Consider the following 26,593-nt stretch of genomic DNA (forward strand, 5'->3'; position numbering starts at 1 on the left):
GCCCAATTGTGGGGATCCTGAGGATTTTGCTATAATTTTTGTTGCAAATTCTGGGTTACTCATTTAGGGTCCCTTTATAAAACATGACTAGAGGATCAATCTAGTAGTAAGTTGCTACTGACCTCTCTCTCTCTCTCTCTCTCTCTCTCTCTCTCAGAGAGAAAGAGAGAGAGAGAGAGAGAGAGAGAGAGAGAGAGAGAGAATCCTAAGCAGGCCCCTGGCTGTCAGTGCAGAGCCTGATGCAAGGGTTCATCTCACGAACATGAGATTGTGACCTGAGCTGAAATCAAGAGTCAGATGCTTAACCAACTGAGCCACCCAGGCATCCCTGGACCTCTATATTTTGTCACATTAATATGGCCCTATTTTTTTCAGACCAAGGTCTTCTGGCCCCATTAGTAAGAGGTGCCAATTTGTTTTTGCATTCCTAAGGAAGGGAATCTTTCAATTGCACGGAGGAAGAAAGAGACACATAATCAAGGTAGGGTGGCCAGCAAGATTGTAATTTTGCTTGAGAGTGTGGTCTTCTGATGATGGGTCCCAGATGGATGGAATGGGCTAGGAAGAAGGGGAGGAAGGATGAGCCCATACTCTGTTGATAGTGTGACTCAGGACTACCCAGCAACCCATCAGGGCTCCATTGGGATGATCTTCTGAGTTTTCACTGCACATGTTTCCTATGGGCTTTGTATTTCTGCATCTTCCTGGGAGCTTGGTTTAGGCAGTGGGATGAAACACTCTTGTACGGGATCAACAGTCTGGAAAAGAAGAAATGTCATTGTCAACTTTCTGAGCCAACACAAGGGATGATACTCTCCAGAGCTACGTTTGAAATACCATTTCAGCTTCATTCAGTCCTTTGTTGGTAAAGAAAAAAAATATTGAGGCTACCCACATCAGAACTTTGTTTTAGCATCTTCCTTCTTAGCCAGTAACAAGAATCTTTTTGCAAGATTCTTGAAGAGCTGGTCACTGGACATCGAAGTAATCCAAGAAATTCTTGGAGAAGGTATAATAAAGATCTTCTCATCATGTAAATGCCCTCCAGAGGGTTAATGACGGCAAACGATCTATCTGTATCCTGGGCTGTGTGCCATTCCAGGAAAAGGCAAAGTCTCAGATAACAGACCAGAAGGATTAGGATTAGAGTTGCCGTGTACGGTCCATCAAACAAACAATCTGAGCATGACTTTCACCCTCAGATTTCAGTTACGGGGATCAAAATACAAGAACCGTGTCCCAGTGTGGTATTTTTGGCTGCCTGCGTCTGTGTGCCCTCAAGCCATCGTGACACAAACGCAAGTTGCCTCCCCTTCTACTCAGTAGCGCTCCCTCTGCTTTTGTCTGAAAGAATTAAAATCGGTTACACCCATCTGGTGATGGTGGTGACGGACCTAACCCAGTTCTTGGGGGCAGCCTGAGCTGCAGGAGCTAGACGGTGACTCAGAGAGGCAGCCAGCGGGGCTCAGGGGATCATCTAGACAACTGATAGATACTAAAAGCAGATGTGACCTCATTCATATTCACAAGTCCCTGTTGTCCCCAAGGCAAAAAGCAGCGAGCTTGCTCCTCTTCACCCTCACACGAACCCTTCAAGCTGCCTTTTCGTTCCAGCGACATTCACCTATATTGGAGTACATCGTTAATGGAGGGGCCATGGGGATTTGGAGGGGCTCGGGCAGAGACAAAGGCATTGTATCTGGATGACTCAAGCTGCACAGACTTGGAGGGATGAGCCTGCCCTGCCTGTCCTCTCTCAGGTCAGTAAAGACATTGGAAATGAAGCCTGACAGCTCTCCTGTGGAAGGTGGGCTTGCTATATCCCTCCTTGGTGATTGTAGACGAGCACATTTACCTGCAGCTGAATGGGGGTACCATATGAAGTTAATGCTACATCCTCCTCAGCTCCATCACTGTCTCGGGCTGAAAGCCAAAGGAGGGAAGGGCTGGGTTAGTGTCAGAGATTCACGTGGAAACAGCACATGAGGACTATGAGGAGACTCAAGGGCTTGCCAAGAGGTTCTTGGCCTTTTAGAAAGGAATTCTCAGTCCAGGCTGATTTTTTTTTCTTTTTCCCCTGAATCTGTGATTTTAAAAAAGAGGGCTTGAAAGCTTATGAGGAAGGTTGGCTATGGATGGCGTACGTGTGTTCAGGACATAGAATAATCCCATGCGCGGTTATGTGTTTAATGTCGGTCCCCTCAACAAGACTTTTGAGCTGTGTCTGTCTGTCTCCGAGGTCAGGCCCTTGCGCGATATGTATCTGTTGTTTGATGGTCACAGACATGGCCATGCCCCAGTGTTCACACTTAGGGGCTCTCTCGCTAGCTGTGTGACCTGGGGCCAAGTTTCTTAACCTTTGGTTGCCTTTGTTTCCTGATGCGAATAAAAGGGAGATCATGATGATCATAATAGCAAACGTCCTTCATAGGATTGTCTTGAGGATTAAGTCGTTCAATATGTGTACGACCCTTGGAATAGGGCATGATCATCGAAAACACCATATTGCTGTACTCTGCATATTATTACCCACGGTGGTGCTGGTGGTGTGGTCATACGTGATGCTCTGACATTGTCTTCCCACTGTCATTTTTTTCTAGAGGGTCGGACCCTGTGAAATATGAAATGCTATTCTTTCCTTCATGGTAGAACGAACTGAATTCTCGGTTTAACTGTGTTCCTTGAGGTCTAACGAGACTCCTTCACACTCAGCTCCTTAGGGACCGACATTCACCCAACACTCTCATCAGACTAGACTAGACACCAGAGAAGCTTCATTCTCCGGAATTCTCCAGGACTGGCTGCTGTTCATGGATTTACCAAAGGAAAACACCAAAGTGTTTTCCTCTTTCTGTTCATCCTGCAGCCACTTCACGCTGTGAAATCTGAGTTGAGTAAGGAAGACCTTATGTTTATACAGGGAGGAGGCAGAGACATTACAGCCATCATTTAGGCAAGGAGCCTGAGCTTCTAGACGTTGAGGAGCTTGGTTTGGTCTCAAAGTTGGCAGGAAGCAGAGCTGAGCCTCAAGCCAGGGCATCCAGATTCTGCGTTCTTTCTGCTGCCCCATGCTGCACAATTATCTCACGCTCTCTGGATCTTTAGGAAGGTCACACCTGTGCCTTATCCGTCCTCAGACCAGACAAATCCTGCCCAGACTCACTGTCTTCTTCCCTACTTTATACCACGACTCTCTCTGTAACCTGTAGCTCTTGAAGGTGATAAAACAGCAGTTCTGAGAGCTGTTCCTGAGAAAGAGCAAACAAAAACTACACCACTTGGGACCACTGAAATTGGGTTTCTCCTAGGAAGGGGGGTGCCTTGAAGAAAAACATGCTGAGAATTGTCAAAAAGGGCCGTGCGGGGGCGTCTGGGTAGCTCAGTCGGTTAAGCGTCCGACTTCAGCCCGGGTCACGATCTCACAGTCTGTGAGTTCGAGCCCCGCATCGGGCTCTGTGCTGACAGCTCAGAGCCTGGAGCCTGCCTCAGATTCTGTGTCTCCCTCTCTCTCTGCCCCTTCCCCGCTCATGCTCTGTCTCTCTCTGTCTCAAAAATAAATAAAAACATTAAAAAAAAATTAAAAAAAAAAAAAGGGGCCGTCCAGCAAAAGCTCGTATTTACTGTAAGGCAAACAGCCCAATGAATGGGCTTAAGTTTGAGGGAACATTCTCTTGGTTCACATCATTTTACAGTCATTGAACCACTTTTACACTGCATAGACTCATTGTTTTTATCTTAAAGCCTTCAAAAAGAATCATGCTAGGTTTGTACACCTTCAAACAATGAACAGAAAAAAAATGCCCACAATAATGTGATATTTTAAAATATACATGGGTCTTGGAGTGCCTGGGTGGCTCAGCTGGTTAGGCGTCTGACTCTGGATTTTGGCTCAGGTCATAATTTCACAGTTTGGTTTGTGAGATGGAGTCTTGAGTCAGGCTCTGCGCTGACAGTGTGGAGCCTGCTTGGGATTCTCTCTCTCCCTCTCTCTGCCTCTCCCCTGCTCATGCTCGTGTGCATGCGTGCGCCCTCTCTCTCTCTCTCTCAAAGTAAATAAATGTTAAAAAAAAAAAATATATATATATATACATGGGCCTTGCTTATAGCAAACTTGATATAACAATACCCTAAGTAAACTAGGGCAGATGAAGTAAGCAATACTTAGAACAGGAGCTTTCCCTTCACAAAAAAATTTTGATGGCTGATATTCTATATTTAAGATCTCCACAAATTATACTGCATTTAAAATTCTCAGTTAAAAGGGGGCGCCTGGGTGGCTCAGTTGGTTAAGTGTCTGACTTCGGCTCAGGTCATGATCTCGTGGTTTGTGAGTTCAAGCTCCGCATCCAGCTCTGTGCTGACAGCTCGGCCTGGAGCCTGCTTGGGATTTTGTGTCTCCCCCTCTCTCTGCCCCTCCCATGCTCATGCTCTGTCTCCCTCTGTCTCTCAATAATGAATAAACGTTAAAAAAAAAAAATCTCAGTTAAAAGGACAACTGGTTTAAAAAATATAATCAATATACAGCTTTCTAGGAACGCATTTATAATAGAGGGCAAAGAATATTTATAACCATTTGTTTGGTGTCCTGTGGTAACATGCTTGAGTGCATTTTTATTCTCCACCCGGATGTTTTTAGATCTTGGAATTAAGTTCATAAGCCACTTCAGAGAGATAAAGCCTAATCTTCTTTTGAAAGAATCCCAGGGAAATAGAGTCCTTAATCCCCTTTGCCGATCTATTTCAGTGTTTACTAACTCTTATTTTCACAGTTAATCTAAATCCTTTATGCTTTGGTTTGAGTTCACTTCTACAGATTGTCTTTAGTTGGAGACAGAGAACAGGACAACAGCCTCTTGGAGAGAGGTCTTCATACTTGTGAAATTCCCTGCTAATCTCCTCTTGTCTTTCTCTTCTTTCAGATGAATAATTCTCATCTCACAACCCAGTGGTCAATCAAATAATTATGTGACTGGAGTCACAGCTACAGGCAGTATTAATCAGAAGAGTCTCATGACAAACGCATGCCTCATGGGCTCACACAAAATGTCGTGTTTTGGTATACAGAATTTAGAGAGAGAACTGGCATGGTCTGTGAGGAAGGCACCTTAAGAACTACTGTCTATTCCATTGTCTTAACCTTTCCACATGGGTCTGATGTCATAACCCTTTAACTGTCTTTGTGGTTTTCCCTCAGCCTCCCCAAGTCCCCCACACTTCTCATTGGTGGGTCCCAGAACTGGAATGGGTATTCTTGTTGGCGACTGGCTGACTGACGCCCAGCACAACAGCCTGATTGTTCTTGCTGACCACACGTCTATGTATATAGCACTGTGTTTCTTGAGCAAAGGAAAACAAAGGCAGTGGTAAGCGGCTTGCCTATTGCTAGCTTGTGACCTATAATACGTACGTAGGGTTTCTCAAGTTCTTGTTATCGTACTCTTCTAGTCTGGCTCTTATCTATTTTGTGTCTGCTGGTATGTTTTCCTGAGCTTGGTGGAATCCTCTATTTTGTACTGAGTTTTAATTATTCTTCTAAGTTTTGATATTTGTAATTTTTCCCAGGTGACCTAGATTCTGATTCTGTTGTCCCAGTTTAAGTTTCTGGTTATTCTGACCAATGTGGAGAGCAATCTGTATGTCCTTTACTACACTACTGATTTATTATTATTATTATTTTTAACAAAACATCAAACTGGGGGCACCTGAGTGGCTCAGTTGGTTGAGTGTCTGATTCTTGATTTCGACTCAGGTCATGATCCCGGGGTCGTGGGATCAAGCCCTGTGTTGGGCTCTGAGCTGAGCGTGGAGCCTGCTTAAGACTCTCTCTCTCTGTCTCTCTCTCTCTCTCTCTCTCTCCCCCTCTTTCCCTTTGCCCCTCTCTCCCACTCACGCTCTCTCTCTGTCTACAATAAAAACAAACAAAACACCAAACTGCTTTGACAGTGACTGTCACTGGCAGGCATTTCCTGCTCAGAAATGGATTTTCTAACCATGCTCGAGTAACAAGGATAGTACCAAGCCCTTGGTCTTTCACCAAACCCTCCTTAGAACACTTAAAACACTTGTGTTTTAGGGTATGGACTCTTGATCATTACAACTCCCAGTATGTTTGGGGTATTATACAATTCTAAGAACCCCTCTCTCTCTTTCTCTCAGCTTTTGTTTCTTGGAAATATACAACGACAATAAAACAACACAAGAAATTTTATCTAATCTTCTGGTGAGAACTACAAGACGTAGTTTCAGGGATTGACTCTGCAATTCTGCCATAAACCTTAGTGATCTGATGACGCACCATCAACAAGCAAGGAAAAACTGTTAAAGGAAGGATGTATAGCATCAATTTCCGACTCTCGGTCAACTGAACTGAAAAGAATAAATGGCTGCATCTCTCTGAACAGGATTTAATTTGAATGTGTAATTAGCCATAGATGACAGCTCAAAAAAGTGTATGCACTTAAAGGGAAGGCTTCTATTAATTTTTTTGAGCCTGGTGAACATTATGTGTGATATACAACATTTAAAATAACATCATTTTGCACATTAGAAATAAATTGTGAGGAATCAGATGCCTATTAAGACACAAAAATTGATGTAAAACTATGATATTGGCTTATGAATAATAGGCCAGATGTTTCAGAAGGGAATGAATGGGGTTTGACATATTTCTAGACAACCAAAATTAGCCACTATCTCCCAGGTTGTTAGGGTCCAAGCATTTTTGTTGTCATGGTTAATCTATTTTATTCATTAACCAAGTATAGACAGGTGGCTTGGTCTTACATAAAGATAAAAACAAAATCTGACCAGAAATTTTTTGAAAATGTCACATAAGCAAGTTGCTTTATTTCTGTTAATGATTACATATCTGAGCCTTTATTAGAATTCTGATTCGATGGCTCTTCCGGTCACTTTTTGCAAACTTTGAAGGCTTTCAAGCAGTGAATGGTTTGAAAAGTAGAGATTTAGAAGTTATTGGGCTTTGTGACGTTAATGAAGTGATGAGTCCTATGAATCAGTTTATTATGATGTTTGGGCAAATTAGCTTCAAGACTTAAATTTTTAAAAATGTCAATCACATGTTACCTGGATTGACTTTTGCATCTGATGGCCCAAACGTCTAGACTTAGCATCATATGCCATGCAACTGCATGGTCCAAGCCTAATTTGGTGCTAGTTAACTCACTTTATAGTGGGTGCCTTTCTTTACCCGGCGTGAGCACTCAGTCACACCCTCTTTATTTAGGGCCTTTGATTCGTTTCTGTCTTGGCCTCTCCCCCATAAATCTCTGTATTTTGGAAGAACTGATTTTTCGTAAAAGTCTAACCTTGATTCCGGGTATCTTTACCTCCTTTTTGGAAATAGTAAGTCACCCATCTAAATTGTTCCCTCTTGGTTCATCCTATTTCTCAATTTCTCTCCTGTTTTTCCCACAGGAAAGCCTCCCTACTCCCTGAAACCCCTGGGAAAGTACCTCGTGAGAGTTCCTGGTTCTCCACTCTGAAGCTGCATTGGTAGGCTGGGGCTGGGCAGGCATTGCCTGGTAAAGGGCAAGTCTGCTTGCTCGATCTGTAGAGAATGCAGAGCTCGGGTATGATGTACAGCAGCAGGAAGACCCATGCATTGGTGACCAGGGCAATACAGATGACAGGGTCATCCCACTGGGGCTGCCGCTGGAACTGTGGGTTGCCTCTCAGGAGCATGGAGATCCACACTACCCAGATAATGATGGAGATGAGCACAGTGACGAAGATGAGCCTTCCATGTTGCTTCCAGTTCTCACATGGGCCACAGAAAGTGGCTTTGGAGACGAAGAATGTGAGGGCCATCAGGAAGAGGACATAGACCAGGAGCACAACAAAGTCCACGTTGAGCTGACAGGGTGTCATATGCATGAACATCATACCCCTGGTCATCATGAGAGTCACATACTCAGTGGCAATGATTATCTGCAGCAAGCTGACACCAATAGCAATGCACAGAATTGTTGTCCAAGAGAAGGAGACTCTGCCCCGGACCAGCTTCACCAGGTTGGAGGCATGAGCCAAGAGGCATGAGAAACAGAGAGCAAAGAGAACCCCAAAGAGAAAGTAGCGTACAGGGGCAGTTTGCTGATTGAACTGAGTGATGAAGGCAAACGTGAGGCTAAAGAGTCCCAACACACCCAGGAGGAAGAGGAACTGAGTGGGAAGGACATTCCACTGGCTGCAGTCTTGAACCCTTCGCATGAGGAAGAGAAACGCCAAGAGTAGGATAATCGTAACTACTATGCCAATTATTGCCAGGGACTCTAGAACAGTGCTCCATGGCCCCTCGTTGTCACAGAGGAAATAATAGTCCTCAGTGGACTTGACGCAGTCCTCATACATGGTGACTTGTAGGTGGACCTCACGAGAATGGACTTCTGTTTCCCTGCGGAAGAAAGATGAGACAAATTTCTGACTACATCCACTCATAAGAGCGCCCGTCAGGTAGTCCTATTTGGGCACTATAAGGTCTCTCATTCCCAAAAGAAGACACCTGGACATACTGGATAAAACGTCCCCAAACTATCAAACCCTGAAATCTCGCCTGGCTCCATTCTGCTGGGAAAAGCAGAACAATGTCTACTTCCCGATGCTTCATCCATTTTCACGTCAGTTTCCACCAAGCCTTTTTGAAACCCGAGGCAGGATCATTTTCACAAAATAGGGTATGGGACAAAGGTTGCATGGTTGATGAGACTCCAGTTAGGTCGGACTCCAGAACGAGCGCTGTCAACGTTAATGGATCATCGGATCATTCGAGACACTGATGCACTGCTTGAGGGACACAGGCAGATCATTCTTCCTAGTAATTCTAATGGCCGTTCCTTCTTTTAACGTAAGTCAATCCAACAGAACATGTTATTGCTAAATACCTACTATTTGTTCATCAAAGACTTATGCAAAATGGTCCCTGCTTCAACTACCTTTTGGGACCATTGAGCACCAACATCTATGTCCTCACTGAGGCTGCCCAGGAAAAAAAAATTCCACACATTCTTTAGGAAAAAAGTACTTGGCAATTGGATACTTCTAGCTCTATTCCCCTTCAGTTATTCCCAAGCCAGATGGCTGGAGCAATCCTGGTTTATAGCTAAGGACATGGCCCCTTCGTTCCCACTTACCTTCTCTGTGTCCACGCTGGAAGCTGAGATGATAGTGGCTGCGAGGTTGTAACTGCCAATGAGTAAGAAGGAGACAATCGCAGCTTCTTTAATCTCTCCCCAAATGGGCGGAAGGCCCTCACTCAGGTTCCTGCAGTGCCTATAAAAAGAACCGGAAGGACACACCTATTCCAGTTTCACGGCAACTTTTCTCCAGAGCTTTCTTTGGTGAGAACAATTATTTTCTTTTTTTTTTTTAATTTTTTTTTTTTAACGTTTATTTGTTTTTGAGACAGAGAGAGACAGAGCATGAACGGGGGAGGGTCAGAGAGAGGGAGACACAGAATCTGAAACAGGCTCCAGGCTCTGAGAGCCCGACTCGGGGCTCGAACTCATGACCTGAGCCGAAGTCGGCCGCTCAACCGACTGAGCCACCCAGGCGCCCCGAGAACAATTATTTTCTATGCTATTGCTAACTTGAGGCACCTTGGCCTTAGGGGGTCCTGAAGGTGACTTTAGGAAAAGACGGCTTCCTCCCCATATACTCCACTGTGTTTAGGAAGCTGCAAGAGGCCTTCAGTTGGCCTTACGTGAGGACACTTCATTCTCCGTCTGACCTCCTCCCTAAAGAGCCATCTGGACTCTTCCCCACATCCTCGTTTTGGTTGTGAGATCCAAAATAGTATCCATTTAATGAATAAGAGTTTTACTGGGCCCTAAAGAAGGGTTATGTGCATTAAAAGGGCCAGCGGTTGGCAAAATTGTGAATTAGGGGAAATTTGTCTTCTCTACGACTCTTCCCTATTCAGTGGAAGTCTTTCCTCAGGCTTTGGCTGTCCAACAAGTGTGGGCCCCTACCTTGACCAGCTCTTCCTGGCAATGCCGAAGCCTTTGGTACAATTTCCCGTTGTCCTTCCTCTCCTCATTCCTATCAGAAGACACCTGTTCTGGGTTTCATTCCATCAGGGCATCCCAAGGCCAAAGATGGAACTCACAGTTGAATTTACCAGCCAATATTGGTGTAACAAATCCCTTTTCTCCTGTGACAGTGTATAATGGAACACATTAATAGTGTCCAGCCTATACTGACCGCACCTCTACACCCCCCAGTTTACTCCTTGGTTCTTTCGCTGGGTATTTGCATTTTGATAGAGGACTTCCAAAGACCCCAAGTCAGTACTTGTTAGTTTGGTTTCCAGTCACTCTGCGATCTGGCCCTATCTTTCTCATCCAACTGTATTTCTTTCAGGTCTCCTGGCCCTATGGTTTATCCAGGTTGGTTTTCCCACTGTGCATAAAGAAACAAACTCCGGTCTGATTGCCTTCTCTTAGATGTTGTCCATGACCTGAATTGCCTTTTGCTTTATTTCTGCTGATCCTGTTCCCTAACCAAATACTTTCCCTACCTCTAAGATTTATCTCTTATTTCCTCTGTGAGCTTCCCTGACTCCCTTAATCCCTGGAGCCCTCACCACTCACCTCCTACCATGAACTCCAAGGCATGCTGGGGTCGGGTCTGTGCTCTTCACAATTAGTGGAAACCATATTTTCTGTCCATTTTATTTGCATCAATCGATTTTCCATAAATAAAATAATCAATGAATTCAAAATAGTAATAAATAATAAATGTATTAATTTATTTTCTTTGCATTGGCCTCACCCCCTTGATTAGAGTTATAGCTGCTTGGTGGGGGGTCAGTCTCCACATTTTATGCCCCCATAGCACCTGGCCATCCTAGGTGATGGGTGGATTGTTCAGCTGGGAGAGTCTAATGATAGAATTCCTGACCTCGTGAAGGCAGGTCTTAGCAGTGTGGATTTCCAGCAGAAGCTTTTTAGTGGAAACTACCAGCAAACAAGTCAGGACCTTAACAAACCCCAGACAAATTCATTCTGAAGTGGTGCTCTATCTTTAGAGACTCTTCAACTTTAAAGAGCCATCCCCCACCTCTGCTTTGAGAGAGGAATATTCCAGGGAGGAGAGTCCTCTCCTTTACTTGCTTTAGGCATAATTGTGGTTTGTTGGAAACTGTAAAAGCTAATCTAAAGTTTACTTTAAGGGTAAAGAGATTTTTCCAGATGATGAAATGGGACATCCATGAGAATTCACTCAGAGAGCCTCGTGAGTAGTTACATTGCTGTCTGTAGAACAGCAGAGGATTTCCCATTTAATTCTTCCAAGAGAACTGTTCTGGTGACCCTTCCCCTTCCCCCCCACCCCCTCCCAGCTAGTTACTCATGGCCACTCCTCACTGTGGTGATGTTTCCATTTCCAGCATGCTCGTCTTCTAAGAAGATTCTTCCTGAGCTCCTGATGGCTTGAGGCAGGTGAATTAATGGGTTAATGACCACAAAGCCCTTTGAGCATCTGAGATAAAAGAGCTTGTCTCAGGTACTAATTATTGCCATTCTAAAATCTGGGGTCATGGAATTAACCCATCTGCTGCCAGGCCTGAAGTAAACGAGGGCCTTCTTTGCCTACACACGTCCACATTACTCACATCTCCTTTCTTTCGGCTTTTAGGCAGCAACGACATCTCACCAAACAGTTCAAATGTGGCTTTGATGAATCAGAGTATATTGATTATAACAAGTCCAATAAAAATGAAGACAAAACAGTCAAGAGGCCGAACGCCTTTTGCCAAACACCGATTTGTGTTGCCTCTTTCTTCCAGAAACAGACCTGGAGGGAATGTTAGAGGTCACCTAGTCTCACCCTCTCGTTAATAATTAATAGGTAGGAAGCCAATAGTATAACATGAGAACTTGCATAGCAAGGAGGCAGAGGCCCAGAGAGATGAAGGGAGGTACCGAAGGTATGGAATGTTAGAGGGGATGGCCAGGGCCATCTGATTGCTGGCACATTCCTGCTGCCGTATTGGCTGTCCCCCTGACACTTCCCACCTCGGGAGGACAGGCCTCGGAAGAGAGGAGCACTCAGACATGACACATGGGTCATGACCGGAAAGAAAGAAAGATAAAAAAAATAGATTACGAGAGTACGTCAGGTGCTCGGCATCCTGCAGCACACCCCGCAGCCAGGCGAGGGCTGGCCGTGTGGCGCGGGGTGCTGGCCAGGACTGGGTCACCTGCTCATTTTGCTCACTGGCATCTCCAGGACCAGCTTCATGGTGGTGCCACCAGGGCAGTTGCTCAGGGACTCCCATTCAGAAGGATCCCATGCTTCAAATTTAGCGCCTTGTGGTCACCATCTCGAAATTCTTAATTTTGTCTTTGTGTGATGAACGTGAAGTCAGATGAGACAATGGAGCAGGCACTGAGAGCTTGGAGTCTGGGGTCAGGCGTGATCCTGCCTCCCATTGTCTCTCTGCTTCCCTGAGACAGGTTCTTTGTCGCCTACTCCCTACCACCACTTGGCGCCCTGGGTCACTTGGCTTCCCCATTTCTGGTCCTGCCCCATGACTGCTGGCACACTCCATCAGGGTCACCTCTCTCCTTGGATTGAGGTGATGGGCTCTTGGAAAGGGGGGACTGACTTACCCATGGCCAGGTAGGGTGCCACATTTTCATTTTGCACTGGGCCCTGAAAATTACGTAGCAGGCTTTGGGCATCTCATTAAACTTTCCCATATATGGTCAATTTAATGCATATAATATCGGGATGTTACCACTGTACAGTTTAATTGTATATTAATAGGATGTGCAGTTAGTTGCAAGGAACTTACAATGTTTTATCTGGGTCAGCAAAGTGTCAAGACTCAACTGAGTCTCATTTATGAATGAGCAGGGTAGTTTTTGGAAAGGAAATTATCCGACTTTTTTTTTTTTTTTCCAGTTTGCAACTACTGTAACATTTTAATTGAACTAGTATACATCGCTTTCATATTGGGTTGTTTTATCCTCATTAGAAGAAAAGAGATGATGTGCAAAATATAGAGGTATGTCAGGTTTAACTGCTGGATCTGGAAGCATAAACACAACAACATTTAGAAAAATGTTGACTAAGCATTATAAAAAGGAAAAAGCAGAGGCAGGACCTTAAAAATGAAAATCACCTAAACGTGATTTAATTAAATACGCAAAGCTTAGCAAAAACCACAGACTTGACACATAATTTTTAATGAAATTTACAGTCTGCTGACTTACCGGGGTTCAGCTTCCAATTTTTGGACTATGGTGGTGCCAAAGAGTAGAAACTGAGCTTCAAATTTGAATTTGATCTTTTTCCGGGCTATGTGCTGAGCAATCCTCTCTCCTGATGTTGGGTGGTGGCAGCCGACAGCTCCCGGTCAGCCACAAGATCATGGGGCTAAACACCTCCATACACTTATAATCACTCTGCCCCCATCCAAGCATTCTGTTTTTCAGCATAGTATTCAATAAATTCTATGAAATAGCCAACACTTTATTATATGTATTAGATGATTTTGCCCAACTTTATGCGAATGGAAATTTCTGAGCATGTGAAAAGGTTTTTTTTAAATGTTTGTTTAGTTTTGAGAGGGAGACACACAGAATGTGAGCAGGGAAGGGGCGGCGGGGCGGGGCGGGGTGCGCACACAGGATCGGAAGCAGGCTCCAGGCTCTGAGCTGATGCGGGGCTCGAACCCACAAACCATGAGATCATGACCTGAGCTGAAGTTGGACGCTTAACTGACTGAGCCACCCAGGCACCCCTGAGCACACTTAAGGCAAACTAAGCTAAGATATGATGCTTGGTAGGTTAGGTGTATTGAATGCATTTTAAACGTACTCTGTTCAACATAAGATGGATTTATCAGGATGTAACCCCGTTGTAAATCGAGGAAGATCTGTATACCATAATATCTCATCAAATCTGTCTTATTGCAGAGCATAGAGAAGCTATGTTTTAGCATAATTATAGTCTGCTATAAATTTTGTGATTTAACTCGATAACATCACTGATCTAAGTTGCCAACACTTTTGGTTATATCAGATACGAGTGACAAGACAATTTTTATGGAAGATTTTTTAAGTTGTTTACATTTAATTTTACTTATAACTAGATTAAATATAATCTCTGAGTTGGAACAATATGTTGTTGATTCAAGGTTTATTTAATCTGGAAACATTGCAAAGAAATTACAAGCTTGGACAACAAATATGAGCAGAAACAATATCAGAGTTATTAAAAACTGATTAGCAATCATGGTTTATTCATCATGAATCTTTGGCACCTAAATTTCTTGAACCTCATGGATTCATTGAAACCAAGTGAGATACCAGTGAGCAAAGCCTGTAGAAATATTTTGTTCAGATGTTGGAGCTGACCACATCTACTTACTGTACATGGCAGAATTTCTGGTCGCCATAAGATACAATATTAAGCAAAGCATGATACATAAACTCAGAAATAAGATTTAGATTTCTTGAACTGGGAAAATATCTCATTTGGCAAGTCCTTTTGGACATGATACTCGGATAGTAAAAGTGCATATTAGGCTGATTTGGGGGCATCCTTAATTAACAATTTTGGAAGAAAACTATAACATGTCAAACACATTCAAGGATTCCAAAAGACAGGGCAGTTTTAAAAGATGGCTGTCGTCATTGGACATTCCTCCAGTCAAGAAACGGGGTCGAATTCCCCACCACTTGAGGGGAGATCTCACTTGGCTGACTCTCTTGTAACCAATAAAATATGGTGGAAGTGATGATGTGTGAATTCTGAGGCTGGGTCAAAATGAGACTTGTAGCTTCTGCTTTGGTCCCTTGGAATACTTGATCCCCAGATGATTTCTCCTGAGACACAGCTACACAGCTCTGATGCTCTGAGAATCCCAAGCCACTAAGAGACCACAGGTAGGTTCGCTGGTCAACAGCACCAGCTCAGTCTTCCAGCCACCCACACCAAAGCACCAGACATGGGAATGGAAAAGCCATCTGGGAACATCTATCGTTCCAGGTGTTCCACTGACACTACACTGAACAGAACTTATGTACATGTCTATATGTAAGAATTGTTTGCATCGCTATGAGTTTTCTATAGCTTAATGTTTATTTCTACAGAGTTCTAAAAAAGCCAAGTCAGTACTGGGTGACGAAATCCACTTTGAAGGCAAAGGTGACATTGGCAATTACTACTGAGTGGATTTGCAGAATCAAGTCTGAGTTAGCAAGTTTAGAGAGATCAACGCTAAAAGAGCTGGGTTGGTCTTTTTTTTTTTTTTTTTCCCCCGACTTGCCAATGTGCTACTCTCCTCTTTTTCATTTCCAGAGGTGAATACCTACCTACTTACCCACTGAGTGGTCAAATGACCAAAAAAATGAGCATCTGGAAGACGGCACGGTACTCAGCAAGCTAGCAAATGTTGGCTTAGCTAATATTGGAAATAATGAATCCCTATGGAAAATTTGTGGACAATACCAGTGCCTGCCCACACGAGAAATGTAACTTTCATAAACTGTTGGATCCTGAGAGAAGGCTCTGTATAACCCATTGACAAAGATGTTCCAGTGACAAATACGCTTTTCGTGTAGTAGAAGTGCACATAATATTTTTCAAGGTTGTAGTTGTCCTGGTCTGAAACACATGCCAATTTCACATCTAACCTCTAAATCTTTGTTCCTGTCATCAAGCTTTGAAGTGCGTTGAAACTTCATTCAGCGCTCCAAATGAAAACTGACATGTTTTACTTGGGTGGGTAAGTGGGGGTGTAGTCTAGTTAACGCCTCAGGCCCGCATCCCCATACGATCAGAGCGACCAGCACTCCATTGAAACGATGTTCATTCCAGTCTTTAAATTTTCCTTAAAAATGTAATAATTCCAGCTGCTGTATGTTCCCGACATTATTGCAACACACAGAAGGGAACATTATAAAAAAATTTTTTTAATGTTTATTTATTTTTGAGAGAGACAGAGATAGATTGCGAGTGGGTTAGGGCAGAGAGAGGGAGGCACAGAATCGGAAGCAGGCTCCAGGCTCCGAGCTGGCTCAGCACGGAGCCCACCATGGGGCTCAAACTCACAAGCTGTGAGATCATGACCTGAGCCGAAGTCGGCCACTCGACCGACTGAGCCACCCAGGCACCCCTAGAAGGGAACATTATAAAATCAGCTTGAATGAAATAAAATGAGAGATACTGTTACGCTTCATTTTTCTCTCAAAGTCCCAATCGTTCCTTTGTAGAGGAAAATCTGAAGCTTGCAGGGAAAACATTGAATAAAAGATACATTTGCTTTTCACTGAATCTGAGTCAATAACTCTGAATCAATAATTGAATTAACCTTCGTGAACAGAAAAGAGAATAAGTAATTTCATTTCATTCTGATACTGAAGAATGATTAAGAGGTATTATGTTTGTTATTTAGATTGAGATTTTAATAAATTTCCAGTTCTACATAGAGAGTATTACTATATTGCCAATCACAACAACACATTTGGGTGAATTTTTAGGGTTTTCAACTTTTACTGGATTAAAAAAGGCAAAGAGCCAGGTTCAACAGTGTATCAGATGTATATCCTCAGGTGTACACTTTGTCCAGCAGCTGGAATTATTACATTTGTCCTCAGGTATTCCACTGGAATGAATTTACAAGCAGGTAAGCACATCTGTTCACTAAAGAAAAATCATGTCTAAGTTTTTGTTTATTTTCAATCTTGGATTTTTATCTTCTGTGTAAATATCAATAGAATCGTATGCAATGTGAACTCTGCTATGTTTTTATTTACCATTGGTAGTAATGGGAAATATCGTTTCATATTTTCATATCATTTGTTTCATCAGTGTGTGGGGGTGTGCATGTGCTGTTACTGGGTTGAAATGTAAGACGTATTTCTGACTGTGGGCTGGGGTTAACAAAAAGTTTGAAAAATCCTCGTTTCATCAAATGGGCACTGGCCTGGAATCCGACTTGGGTTTGGATACCAGCTATGAACTAGCTCTCTGATCCTAGAAAATTTTCTCGATTTCTCTGAACTTACGTAAATGTTTCCTCTTTCCTGTGGGTATATTTACTTAAAGAAGAAAACATCAGTGATTTCTGTGATAATTTGGTGTGGGCTGGGTTAAAGAGTCTTGAAAGCGAAATGATGATACAAACTCTATGAAAGTTTAAATAAGACTGTTGAACCTAGGAATACTATTAATTTTAAAGGACTTTCGTAACTTAATTGTCAACATGCAAACTATGATGCTAAATTCAAATGTTAGGTCTACAAAGGAAGGTAGTCCATTTATTTACTTCTAGAGCCTCTCTCTAGAAATGTATTATCGGCATTAATTCATTCATTTGCTCATTTGTTGTTCTTTTTTTAAGGTTTATTTATTTTATTTTTGAGAGAGAGAGAGGGAGAGAGAGAGAGAGAAAATCCCAAGCAGGCTCTGTGCTGTCAGTGCAGAGTTCCATGTGGGGCTTGAACCCAAGAACTGTGAGATCATGACCTGAGCTGAAACCAAGAGTCAGACACTTAACTGACTGAGACACCAGGTGCCCACTCATTCATTCTTCTAATGACTGTTCCTGAGCATCTGTTTTCGCTTGAGCTGTCACAGCTAATGAGACCTAGGGCCCATTGCTGTATTCAAGCTGCTTGTAGACTGAGGTGGGTGGAGAGTGAGCGGATAATGGAAACATTAGGCATTCAGTAAATAATCTGTGGGTACACCCGATGGGGGAATCCGAGAAGACCTTTCAGAGGAAGACATGTGTAAGCCAAGCTAAGCTACGTGAAACGAGGAATCAGAGGGCTCCAGATGGAGGAAACAGCCTGTATGCACAGTGGCTGAGGCCAGGAATAACAAGTAGGTGAGTGGAGGGTGGGGCATGAACAGGTGAGAGAGGAGGAGGGGCCCGGAGCCTTGTATTTTAAAGGATATAGATGCTATTCCAAGGGTAATTTTATTTATGGCATTTAAGCTTTCTTTTGCATTACACTTAATACATTTGTTCCCATACCCACACGTGGCTATGGAACATCTGTAACTACTTCTTGTGTCAAATGCCGCGGACATAGAGATGAAGAAGACAGGCATGTTTCTGGCCTCAATGAGCCTGCAGTTTGGTGGGAGAACAGGCAGTAAGACAGCAAATAAAATATATAAATATACATTATTTACTGGTTGTGGAAAGTACTATAAAAGAGCCTGTACTAGCGAAAAATGGGAGTGGGGAATGCCTCTGTTAGGGTGGCTTAGGAGGGTCTCTCAGCGAAGGGGACACTGAAGCAGAGATGGGATGGGATGGGACAGGAAAGAGCCAGCCAGGACCATGCAGAAAGAGGAAGAGCAATCCAGGCAGAGAGGTAAGATGAGCAGGAGCACGAGGCTGCCAAAGAGTGGAGTGTTTGGGAAATTGAAAGAAGGCCACTGTGTCTGCAGCAAGGGATGAGAGTGGGACAGGAGGTGAGCATCAGACGGTGCAGGCGCTTGGGACCCAGGGAACGGAGTCCGGTGCAACAGAAACCACTAAAGGGCAGTTAGCAGGTTAGTGCATCAGACTGCATCAGACTGACCCGCTTAGGAACTGGGGGCAGGAGCGTGGATCGGAGAGGATCAGGACAGGAAGCAGGAGGCCACCTCCAGCTCAGACGGGCCGTGATGGTGGCTGTCGGTTTCCTGGGGCTGGTGGGGACGGTAGGTGGGAGCCAGCGGGATTCGAGGGACCCTTTGGAAGAGGAATCTGACTTGCTGGTGGTTGAGAGACAGAGAATAAAGGAAGACTGGGCCCCTGAAACCCCCAACCTGCTTCACCGGTCCCCCTTCCACATCTCAGTTTATAGCAAATCCATCTTTCTAGTTCCTCAAATCAAAACCTTGGCATCATCTTGACTTTTCTCTTTCTTTCACGCCCCATATGCAATTTAATGGGAAATCCTATTGGTTCTGCCTTGAAAATACATACAGACTCTGATCGCTTCTCATCACTTCGGTGTCACCCGTTGGCCCAAGTCACCATCACCCCTTGTCTGCTTGGCTGAAGGAAGACGCCTAGCTGGCCATCTGCTTCTGCTCTTGTCCCCACCCCAAGCCCGACCCTGTGCCTCTTATAGTATGTAATCAGTACAGCAGCAGAGGGATTCTTTCAAAGGATGGCTTTGATTATGTATCTGCTTAAAATACTGCAATGGTCTTCTCCCTTTTGTGTAGAGGGAAAGCCAACGCTTTAAAGTGGCCTCTGAGCGGCGCCTGGGTGGCTCAGTCAGCTGAGCATCCGACTTCGGCTCAGGTCATGATCTCACAGTCTGTGAGTTCGAGCCCCGCATCGGGCTCTGTGCCGACAGCTCAGAGCCTGGAGCCTATTTCGGATTCTGTGTCTCCCTCTCTCTGACCCTCCCCCATTCATGCTCTGTTTCTGTTTCAAAAAAATAAATAAAGTTTAAAAAAAATTAAAAAAATAAAATAAAATAAAGTGGCCTCTAAGGCCTGACAGGACCAGCCCTTTTCATTACCTCTCTGAACTCACCTTCTGTGCTCTGGCCTTTGCTGTTGCAGCCCCATTGACCTGCCAGCTTGGCCTCAGTCACACAGGCTTACCTTGTCTTAGGGCTTCACATTGGCTATTTCCTCTGCCTAGAATGTGCTTCCCCCACCCCCACTCCCCCGTCCCTCCCGCCCCGCTCCCGATATTCACATGGCTAGCTCGCTCACTGCCTCAAGTCTTTATTCTCTATGGGGCCTTTCCACACTAGTAAAAATTTCACACCATCCTCTAACACTGCCTATTTTCTTATCCAGCTCTACCTTCTAATTTTGCCATAGCATTTATTATTTTCTAAAATATAAGGTAGTAAATGATTTATTACGTCTACTGTTTACTACCTACATACCCAACTCCACAGGGCAAGGATCTTTGTTTCGTTCACTGATGAATCTTTACTTTTTTTGAATGTTTATTTTTGAGAGAGAGAGAGTGAGCACGGAGGGGCAGAGAGAGAGAGGGAGACACAGAATCGGAAGCAGGCTCCAGGCTCTGAGCTGTCGGCAGAGAGCCCAATGCGGGGCTTGAACTCACGAATTGCGAGATCACGACCTGAGCCGAAGTCGGACGCTCAACCGACTGAGCCATGCTGGTGCCCCTTCACTGATGAATCTAATCGCCCACAACAGTGGGCATATAGCATACAGTGGGGGCTCCATAAATATTTGTGAAATGAATGAGTGATGAGAAGGAATCAGGAATGTGTTACGCCCAAGAGGAGAGCCTAACACCACAAGCTATAAACATAAGCTAAAGCATGGTTAATAGCGAGGAGTCAGCAGCAGACAGTCAGCAACATGTATGTGGTCCCCTGGACTGTCACTCTTGGCCAAGCTTGCCTGGAGGCACTGTGGGAATGGTGATCCAGGAGAGGGCCTCCACTCTTCCCTACCCACCCCTCCAGTCTCTGTAAGAGAAGTTGGGAGGAGACAAGAAACAATTGGCCAACCGGTCAAGTTAAAATGGGGGCTTTCCAAGGAGAATGGCCTTGTTGGCAAGAGGAATACTCTGGTATCAGACGATAGCCACACAGGAGAGGGAGAAGCTCACCTCCCTCTCCCACCAACTGAGGACCACCCACCAACTGAGGGTTTGTCTCTTACCAGGAAGATTTCCAGGTTTTTGCCTCAAGCTAGTAGGGGGATGGTGTGCTACTTAGACAAGGAAGACTGAGACAGGAAAAGGTCTTGGTGGCTGGACCGAGAGTTCAGTTTCGGACACATCAAGTCCAAAGTACCTGTGAATATGTCAGGTAGTCTGTTGGATAAATGCAATCTGGAGCTTATGGATTTATTTTTGCTTTTTTGTCCTTTTCTTCATGTGCCAGGTTCCAAGCTTGGTACCAAGCTGGATGACAGGGAGACGGGACACCCCTTCACCCTCACTTTCCAGCTGTCTCTCAGCAGCTGCACAAATTGGGAAGCACATTCTTTCATTTATTCATCCCGCAATCAGACACTGAGCCTTTGCTAAGAACTGGTATTCTGCTGGGAGCTGAGAATACAAAAACAAATAAGCCCACCTATCAGCATTCAAGAAATCACATCGAATTGGTGAGCTATGCTGACAAATATGGAGATGGATGCACTCGAAGGTGTAACTTGAAGAATAAATGAATACACCCACCTCTCTTCCTACCGGAAAGAGACTCCAGAAAAGGGCAGGCCTTATCAATTACCTATGAACCCCCCACAAGTGGTTATTTCAAAGGTCTTATGTTTTTGCATCACTGAGAGGGGGTCTGTTCAGCGTAGGTCTTAGCAATGGAGCCACTTCTTAGTTCCACATGCCTGCAGGCCACCTTTTGAAAGGAGATGGGATGCATACAAAAGTTAAGTCTGGGCTGGAATCGAACACTTGGGAGTCACTGGCACACGGATGGTCACAGAACCCAGGCACGTGATCTGTGACATCATGGATGGGCTCCCTCGGGAGGGTGTGCAGAGCAACTGATGTGGCAGAAAGAGGGTAGAGTATTACCCGACTCGACTCCCCCGAGAACCACAGCAACCTAAGGGCAGGGTGGGGAGTGAAGGCAGTAGTAGACGGAGTAGTCTGGGGTAGGTGCACCTCGAGAATGACAGATCACAGGTGTCAAAGGAGGAATGCAAGGGAGAAGGTGGTGTCTCTATCAAATGGTACAGAGGAGCCATTTACCCTGATAAAGACCAAAATGTGCCTGCTGGACTTTGTGAAGGAGGATCATTTTCAGAGACCGTAAATGTCTATCAACAGAGTGAACGGGAGGCAAGGAAATGAATACTCTGTGTGTAATTTGTTTTTATTTTAATTAATTAATTAATTAATTTTCATAGACAGAGAATGTGAATGGAGGAAAGACAGAGAGAGACACAGAATCCAAAGCAGGCTCCAGGCTCTGAGCCATCAGCACAGAGCCCAATGCGGGGCTCAAACCTATCAACTGTGAGATCGTGACTGGAGCCGAAGTTGGGATGCTCCACCGACTGAGCCACCCAGGTGCCCCTGTGTGTAAAGTAATTTGTAAGGCAATTTGTGGAGGAAATGAGATGGTACCTGGAAAACAAGACAGGACCAAGGGAAGTTTCTCTGTTTTAACTGGAGGGTGTGAGATGATCATACGTTGCAGAGGAGAGAGCCAGCGAAGAGGGGAAGATTGAAATCATAAGGGTGGAGTAAGATAGTCCAGAATTCTTATGGAAGTGAGACCTGGCCCCAGCAGAGGTGACAGGACAGGTCTTGACGGACAGTGGGACACCTCATTTTCTGTGAGAGGGAAGGAATCAAGGACGGTATTGTCCAACGACCACCAAGCCCTTCTCCTAAGAATTACATAGACTCCAATAACTCTGTTTCCTCCATGGGGCCTTTGCAGACACAACCAAGTGCTGAAGGTTCCTCTTGGTTTCTAGAATGGCTGAGGCTTGACAGGGCTCTGCCTCTGGTTGAGGCCTCTCCGTTCATGAAACACACTCCGCTCACCCCGCAAACACCCTGTGTGAATGCCCCCATTTGGTGGCCCATAAGAAAGGACTCTAAAATCAGAGTGGAGACAACATGATTACAGACACACATGATATATTCAAAAGTACATTGTGGACATTGTTTAAGGAGGGGCAATAGTCCTGTGTTTGCATTGGTGGTATATGAACTTCTTTTAGCTGAATTAAAAAAAATTTTTTTTAACGTTTATTTATTTATTTTTGAGACAGAGAGAGAGCATGAACGGGGGAGGGTCAGCGAGAGGGAGACACAGAATCTGAAACAGGCTCCGGGCTCTGAGCTGTCAGCACAGGGGCCCGATGCGGGGCTCGAACTCACGGACCGCGAGATCGTGACCTGAGCCGAAGTCGGCGCTCAACCGACTGAGCCACCCAGGCGCCCCTCTTTTAGCTGAATTTTGATCTGCAGAGGGAGAGAGAGAGAGACGGGACAGACCAAGGCTGCTGGTTTGACAGGTAGCGAATAGGTTGCTGCTGGGTATCTGTGTTGTTTCTGGAGTTTTAAGTTCCTGGAGTTTGGTTCACCGAAATTTCAGGCCATGCCATGTACCCTAGGGATACAGGGATTATATCATTGCCACTTTGGCTCAGCCTCAGAATAAATTATACAGGGAGGGAGCGTCCACCCAGTATATTCCCTCCTGGCCTCCTTTCCTCCTTGCCAGATGTTGAACTGAATGTTTAGGAGTATTCGGTCCTGGAGTCAAACTTCCTGAGCTCCCATTCTAGCTCTGTCATGTACCATCTGTGCAGCCCGGCGCATGTTAATGAACCTTCCTGAGCTGACCCAGTTCATCTGTAAATGGGGTAGAAATGGCGGCGCCTGTGACTACCTCACAGGGTTGTTGTATAGAATAAATAACATAATTCACATAATGAGTTTGCCTGGGGCCTGGGACATGACGAACGCTCCATAGATGTTAGTTACCAATAGCTCTCATTTAAAAATTCAAAACAATCTACATTAGCAAGACTGAGCATCCACCGTGCACATATCCTTATACTCTGGGGGTGACATGGGGAAGAGGGGTGTAACTGGGGGAATCAGAGAAGAATGTGAAGTCACTTCAGCCGGGATGTGAGGGATGGATAGGGAGGCAAGGGGAGGTTCTAGGTGTGGGAGCAGCGTGAGCAAAGGCACGGAGTGGGGAAAGTGAGGGGTACCTTTGGAGAACCAGCATGTATTCTCATGCTATTGGAGGATAAGGAGCCCAGGAGAGGAGAAGAGGCAAGACATGAAAAGAAGCTGGGTTTGAGCCAGCTCATAACATGACTTTATGATGAGGGTCTAATGAACTCATTGCCAAGGAAAACTGAACTCAAGTTTTATCTGAAGTTTGATTACGAGGTTGCTCTATGCAGCCCGTACCGATTCCTGCCACACTTTCAGTCCTCTTTGGCATTTCCACCTCACACAGATGGATTCTCCGTTCTGCATTTGTGCACATCGCTCGGGTCTCTCCCCAAACTTCTACAGAATGATGATTGCTCGCGAAACAAAACATCTCTAAAGAGAAAGCCTAGAGCTAGTCAAGAATATAAATTCAATCAAAGGCAAGATCCATGGCATTCAACCAAATGCTATGAAGCTTTAATTACTGTGCTCAAGATCAAAGTAATTTTACTCAAGAGTGAAGAAGCCAAATGTAAATGAAGGAGGTCTTCCTTAAACAAGTGATGACCAGTTCCCTGAACTCAGCCAAATGTTCCACTGTAGTCACAGCCACAATCACCTGACGGCCATTAAGCACTCGCGTAAGCAGGAGAGTGAGGTATCGTGCTGGGTTATGTACAGGACAAAGCTTACTGGGTGGTGCTCACAAAACATACAAGGGTATTAATGCCACAGGAAGATGGCTTCTGGCTCAAGGCAGAGACAGCATCCTTATATATGCAGTTCCAGGCTGTGGTCCTAAGCATCAGACCCCGAGCATAGTTTAGATAATTTGTTAATATCTGTACTCTACAGTTTCCTGGTTTCCAACTTCATTACACAATAATCTCAAATATTAACTATATGCTCTACTCCAGACCCCAGGGAGAGAAGGAGGGAGATGGGGCCAGAGGGCCTTTTCATAAAGTTCTATTTTGGGAAAGATACAGACGAGAAGTACATGGGAGTCAGGAAAAGATGTTACCTTCACTAGTTCACAGATTGGCAATTGGAAACCCTGGTTTCTGTGGTTGTTTTTCATTAAATCCAGACTGAAGATAAACATTTTATTTCCTTCGCTCCTGTCCCTCTTTTTTTCTTAATTCACTGTATCACCATCCAGTCACCCCATGTCCTCACTGTGGGGTAGGGGGACTGAAAATCAATCCCTTCTGCACTTTGATGGCCCTCCACTCTTCTGGGCTTTCAAAGGGGGAGAGAGGAGAGATGGGGGGAACAGGAACCACCAGCAGAGGAAGGCAGCCAAGTGCGAAGCCATTTGCACCAGCTCAGAAGTGAGAATGTAGAGGGGGCGCCTGGATGGCTTGGCTGATTAAGTGCCCGACTTCGGCTCAGGTCATGATCTCACGGTTTGTGAGTTCGAGCCCCGCATGGGGCTCTGTGCCCGAGCCTGGAGCAGATTCTGTGTCTCCGTTTCTCTCTGCCCCTCCCTCTCTCCGCCCCCTCTCAAAAATAAACATTAAAAAAAAAAAAAGTGAGAATGTAGAATTAAAACCTTTAAGATCCTCTGCAATCTGGCCTCCACCCATCTCTTCAGCTGTCTCTCATTTCTCCCTGTCCCAAATTCTTGATTCCAGGTAAATAGCCCTACTCACTGTCCTCTTGCAGAAACCCCTGTAGATTAGCTACTCCGAAGCCATTCTGAATGTCATTTTCCTTTGTTGCTCCTCACTCCAGAGGCTGGAAAAGTTAAACACACACACTTTCCCCATCTCTGTTGCAGGTATGGGGGCTCTATGTCAGTCCTGGCCCATTAGATATAAGTGGAAATCTGCTGGGGGAGTGTCTGCTTGTTTACTCATAAAATTAGATGATACTACTGATACAGCCTTTCCTCCTCTCCCTTTTTTCCTACCTTGAACATGGATGAACGTGCAATGGCAGCAGCTGCGCCAGCCATCTTGCAGTCATGAGGGAAACAGCAAGGCAAGTGCAGAGATGTAAGCATTGAGCTAACGAGCCTACCACTAGATTTCTTGCTATGTGAGGAAAAAAAAAAAAAACGTAGTAGTTTAAGCTACTGTTGGTTCAGTTGTCTGTTACTTAAAGGTTAAATTCATCCCTAAATGATGACCCTGAACTAGGTCAGGGGATATAATGGAGAACAAACCAGGTATGCGGCTCTTCCTTATTATCAAGAAAGAGAGAGGAAAAAAAGAGTAAGTCCCCAAATCACAAACATTGGCTTGCATTAAGAAGGAAAACATAAATACAATGCTATGATAGAAAACTGTGGGGGACCCTAGTTTAGACAGAGGGGCCATTATAGACTTTTTTGAGGATGAGGGGGTTAGGTTAGGGCCTATGGGAAGAGAAGAGGGCCCAGCCACTTGAAAAAGAAGGTAGAAAGGATTTCTGGCAGACACAACAGCTAGTGCAAAGGCTCTGGGGGCGATAAAGAGCTCGCTGTGTTCAAGGAAGCAGAAGTTCACCAAGGCTGGAGGATAGAAGGGAGAGATTATAAAGAAAGGAAGGGGAAAGAGTGGTCAGGGGCCAAATCACACAAGGCCTGGCAGGACATGAAATGGAACATACATTTCAGTCTAAGGGCAAAGTGAGACTTTTAAAGCAAAGTCCCTCTGGATGTTGTATAGAAACGGACCAAAGGGAGGTGTGACCAGTCAGGAGGCTGCTGCGGGAGTCCAGGGAAGAAAGATGGTGACGTGCCCTAGGATGGTCCCGGTGGAGACAGAGTTGCCTCAGTGGCACTTCCTGATGTAGTAGTGCTCGCTGGCCACGTCCTCCTTGCTGATTTTCCCATTTTCTTCCTGCACCACTGACCATGTCTTTGTCAGTCTCTTTTCCTCCGCTCTTCCCCAAACATGGGGCTCCCCTGGATGCTTACCTAGGTTCTCGCTTCTCCTCCGCAGCCTTTCCCTGGGAGAGTCCGTAGTTCATCCACTCCAT

General features: G+C 44.9%; 1 protein-coding gene and 1 long non-coding RNA gene across 4 annotated transcripts; one reads left to right on the forward strand and one right to left on the reverse strand.

Moving 5' to 3' along the window:
• Positions 1-482: 482 nt before the first annotated feature.
• GPRC5D (G protein-coupled receptor class C group 5 member D) lies at positions 483-8,370 on the reverse strand. Of its 2 annotated transcripts, XM_003988470.5 has the most exons (3): positions 7,476-8,370; positions 1,856-1,923; positions 483-758 (listed from the first exon to the last, which is right to left on the reverse strand). In XM_003988470.5, the coding sequence occupies exons 1-3, from the start codon at positions 8,368-8,370 to the stop codon at positions 678-680; spliced, it is 1,044 nt and encodes a 347-aa protein (XP_003988519.5). In that variant the 3' UTR covers positions 483-677. The 2 variants fall into 2 exon arrangements, with proteins under 2 accessions (XP_003988519.5, XP_011282108.3); XM_011283806.3 differs by lacking the exon at positions 1,856-1,923.
• LOC123386539 lies at positions 752-22,766 on the forward strand. 2 transcript variants are annotated; one of them, XR_006600551.1, is made up of 3 exons: positions 752-1,760; positions 7,438-9,356; positions 20,859-22,766. It is a non-coding gene; the product is annotated as an uncharacterized LOC123386539 (long non-coding RNA). The 2 variants fall into 2 exon arrangements; XR_006600552.1 differs by lacking the exon at positions 20,859-22,766 and adding an exon at positions 10,378-13,460.
• The last annotated feature ends 3,827 nt before the right edge of the window (positions 22,767-26,593 follow it).

Source organism: Felis catus, chromosome B4 (assembly GCF_018350175.1).
Source record: "Felis catus isolate Fca126 chromosome B4, F.catus_Fca126_mat1.0, whole genome shotgun sequence".
Taxonomy (NCBI): Eukaryota; Metazoa; Chordata; class Mammalia; order Carnivora; family Felidae; genus Felis; species Felis catus.

What these genes read in the sequence shown, in the direction of transcription:
- GPRC5D (XM_003988470.5), bottom strand. Translation starts at nt 8,370, where the DNA reads ATGTATGAGGACTGCGTCAAGTCCACTGAGGACTATTATTTCCTCTGT. An exon ending in GAACCAGGAACTCTCACGAG is followed by an intron (nt 1,924 to 7,475) that starts GTACTTTCCCAG and finishes TTTGGCTTTCAG; the next exon opens with CCCGAGACAGTGATGGAGCT. An exon ending in GTACCCCCATTCAGCTGCAG is followed by an intron (nt 759 to 1,855) that starts GTAAATGTGCTC and finishes CTTCTTTTCCAG; the next exon opens with ACTGTTGATCCCGTACAAGA.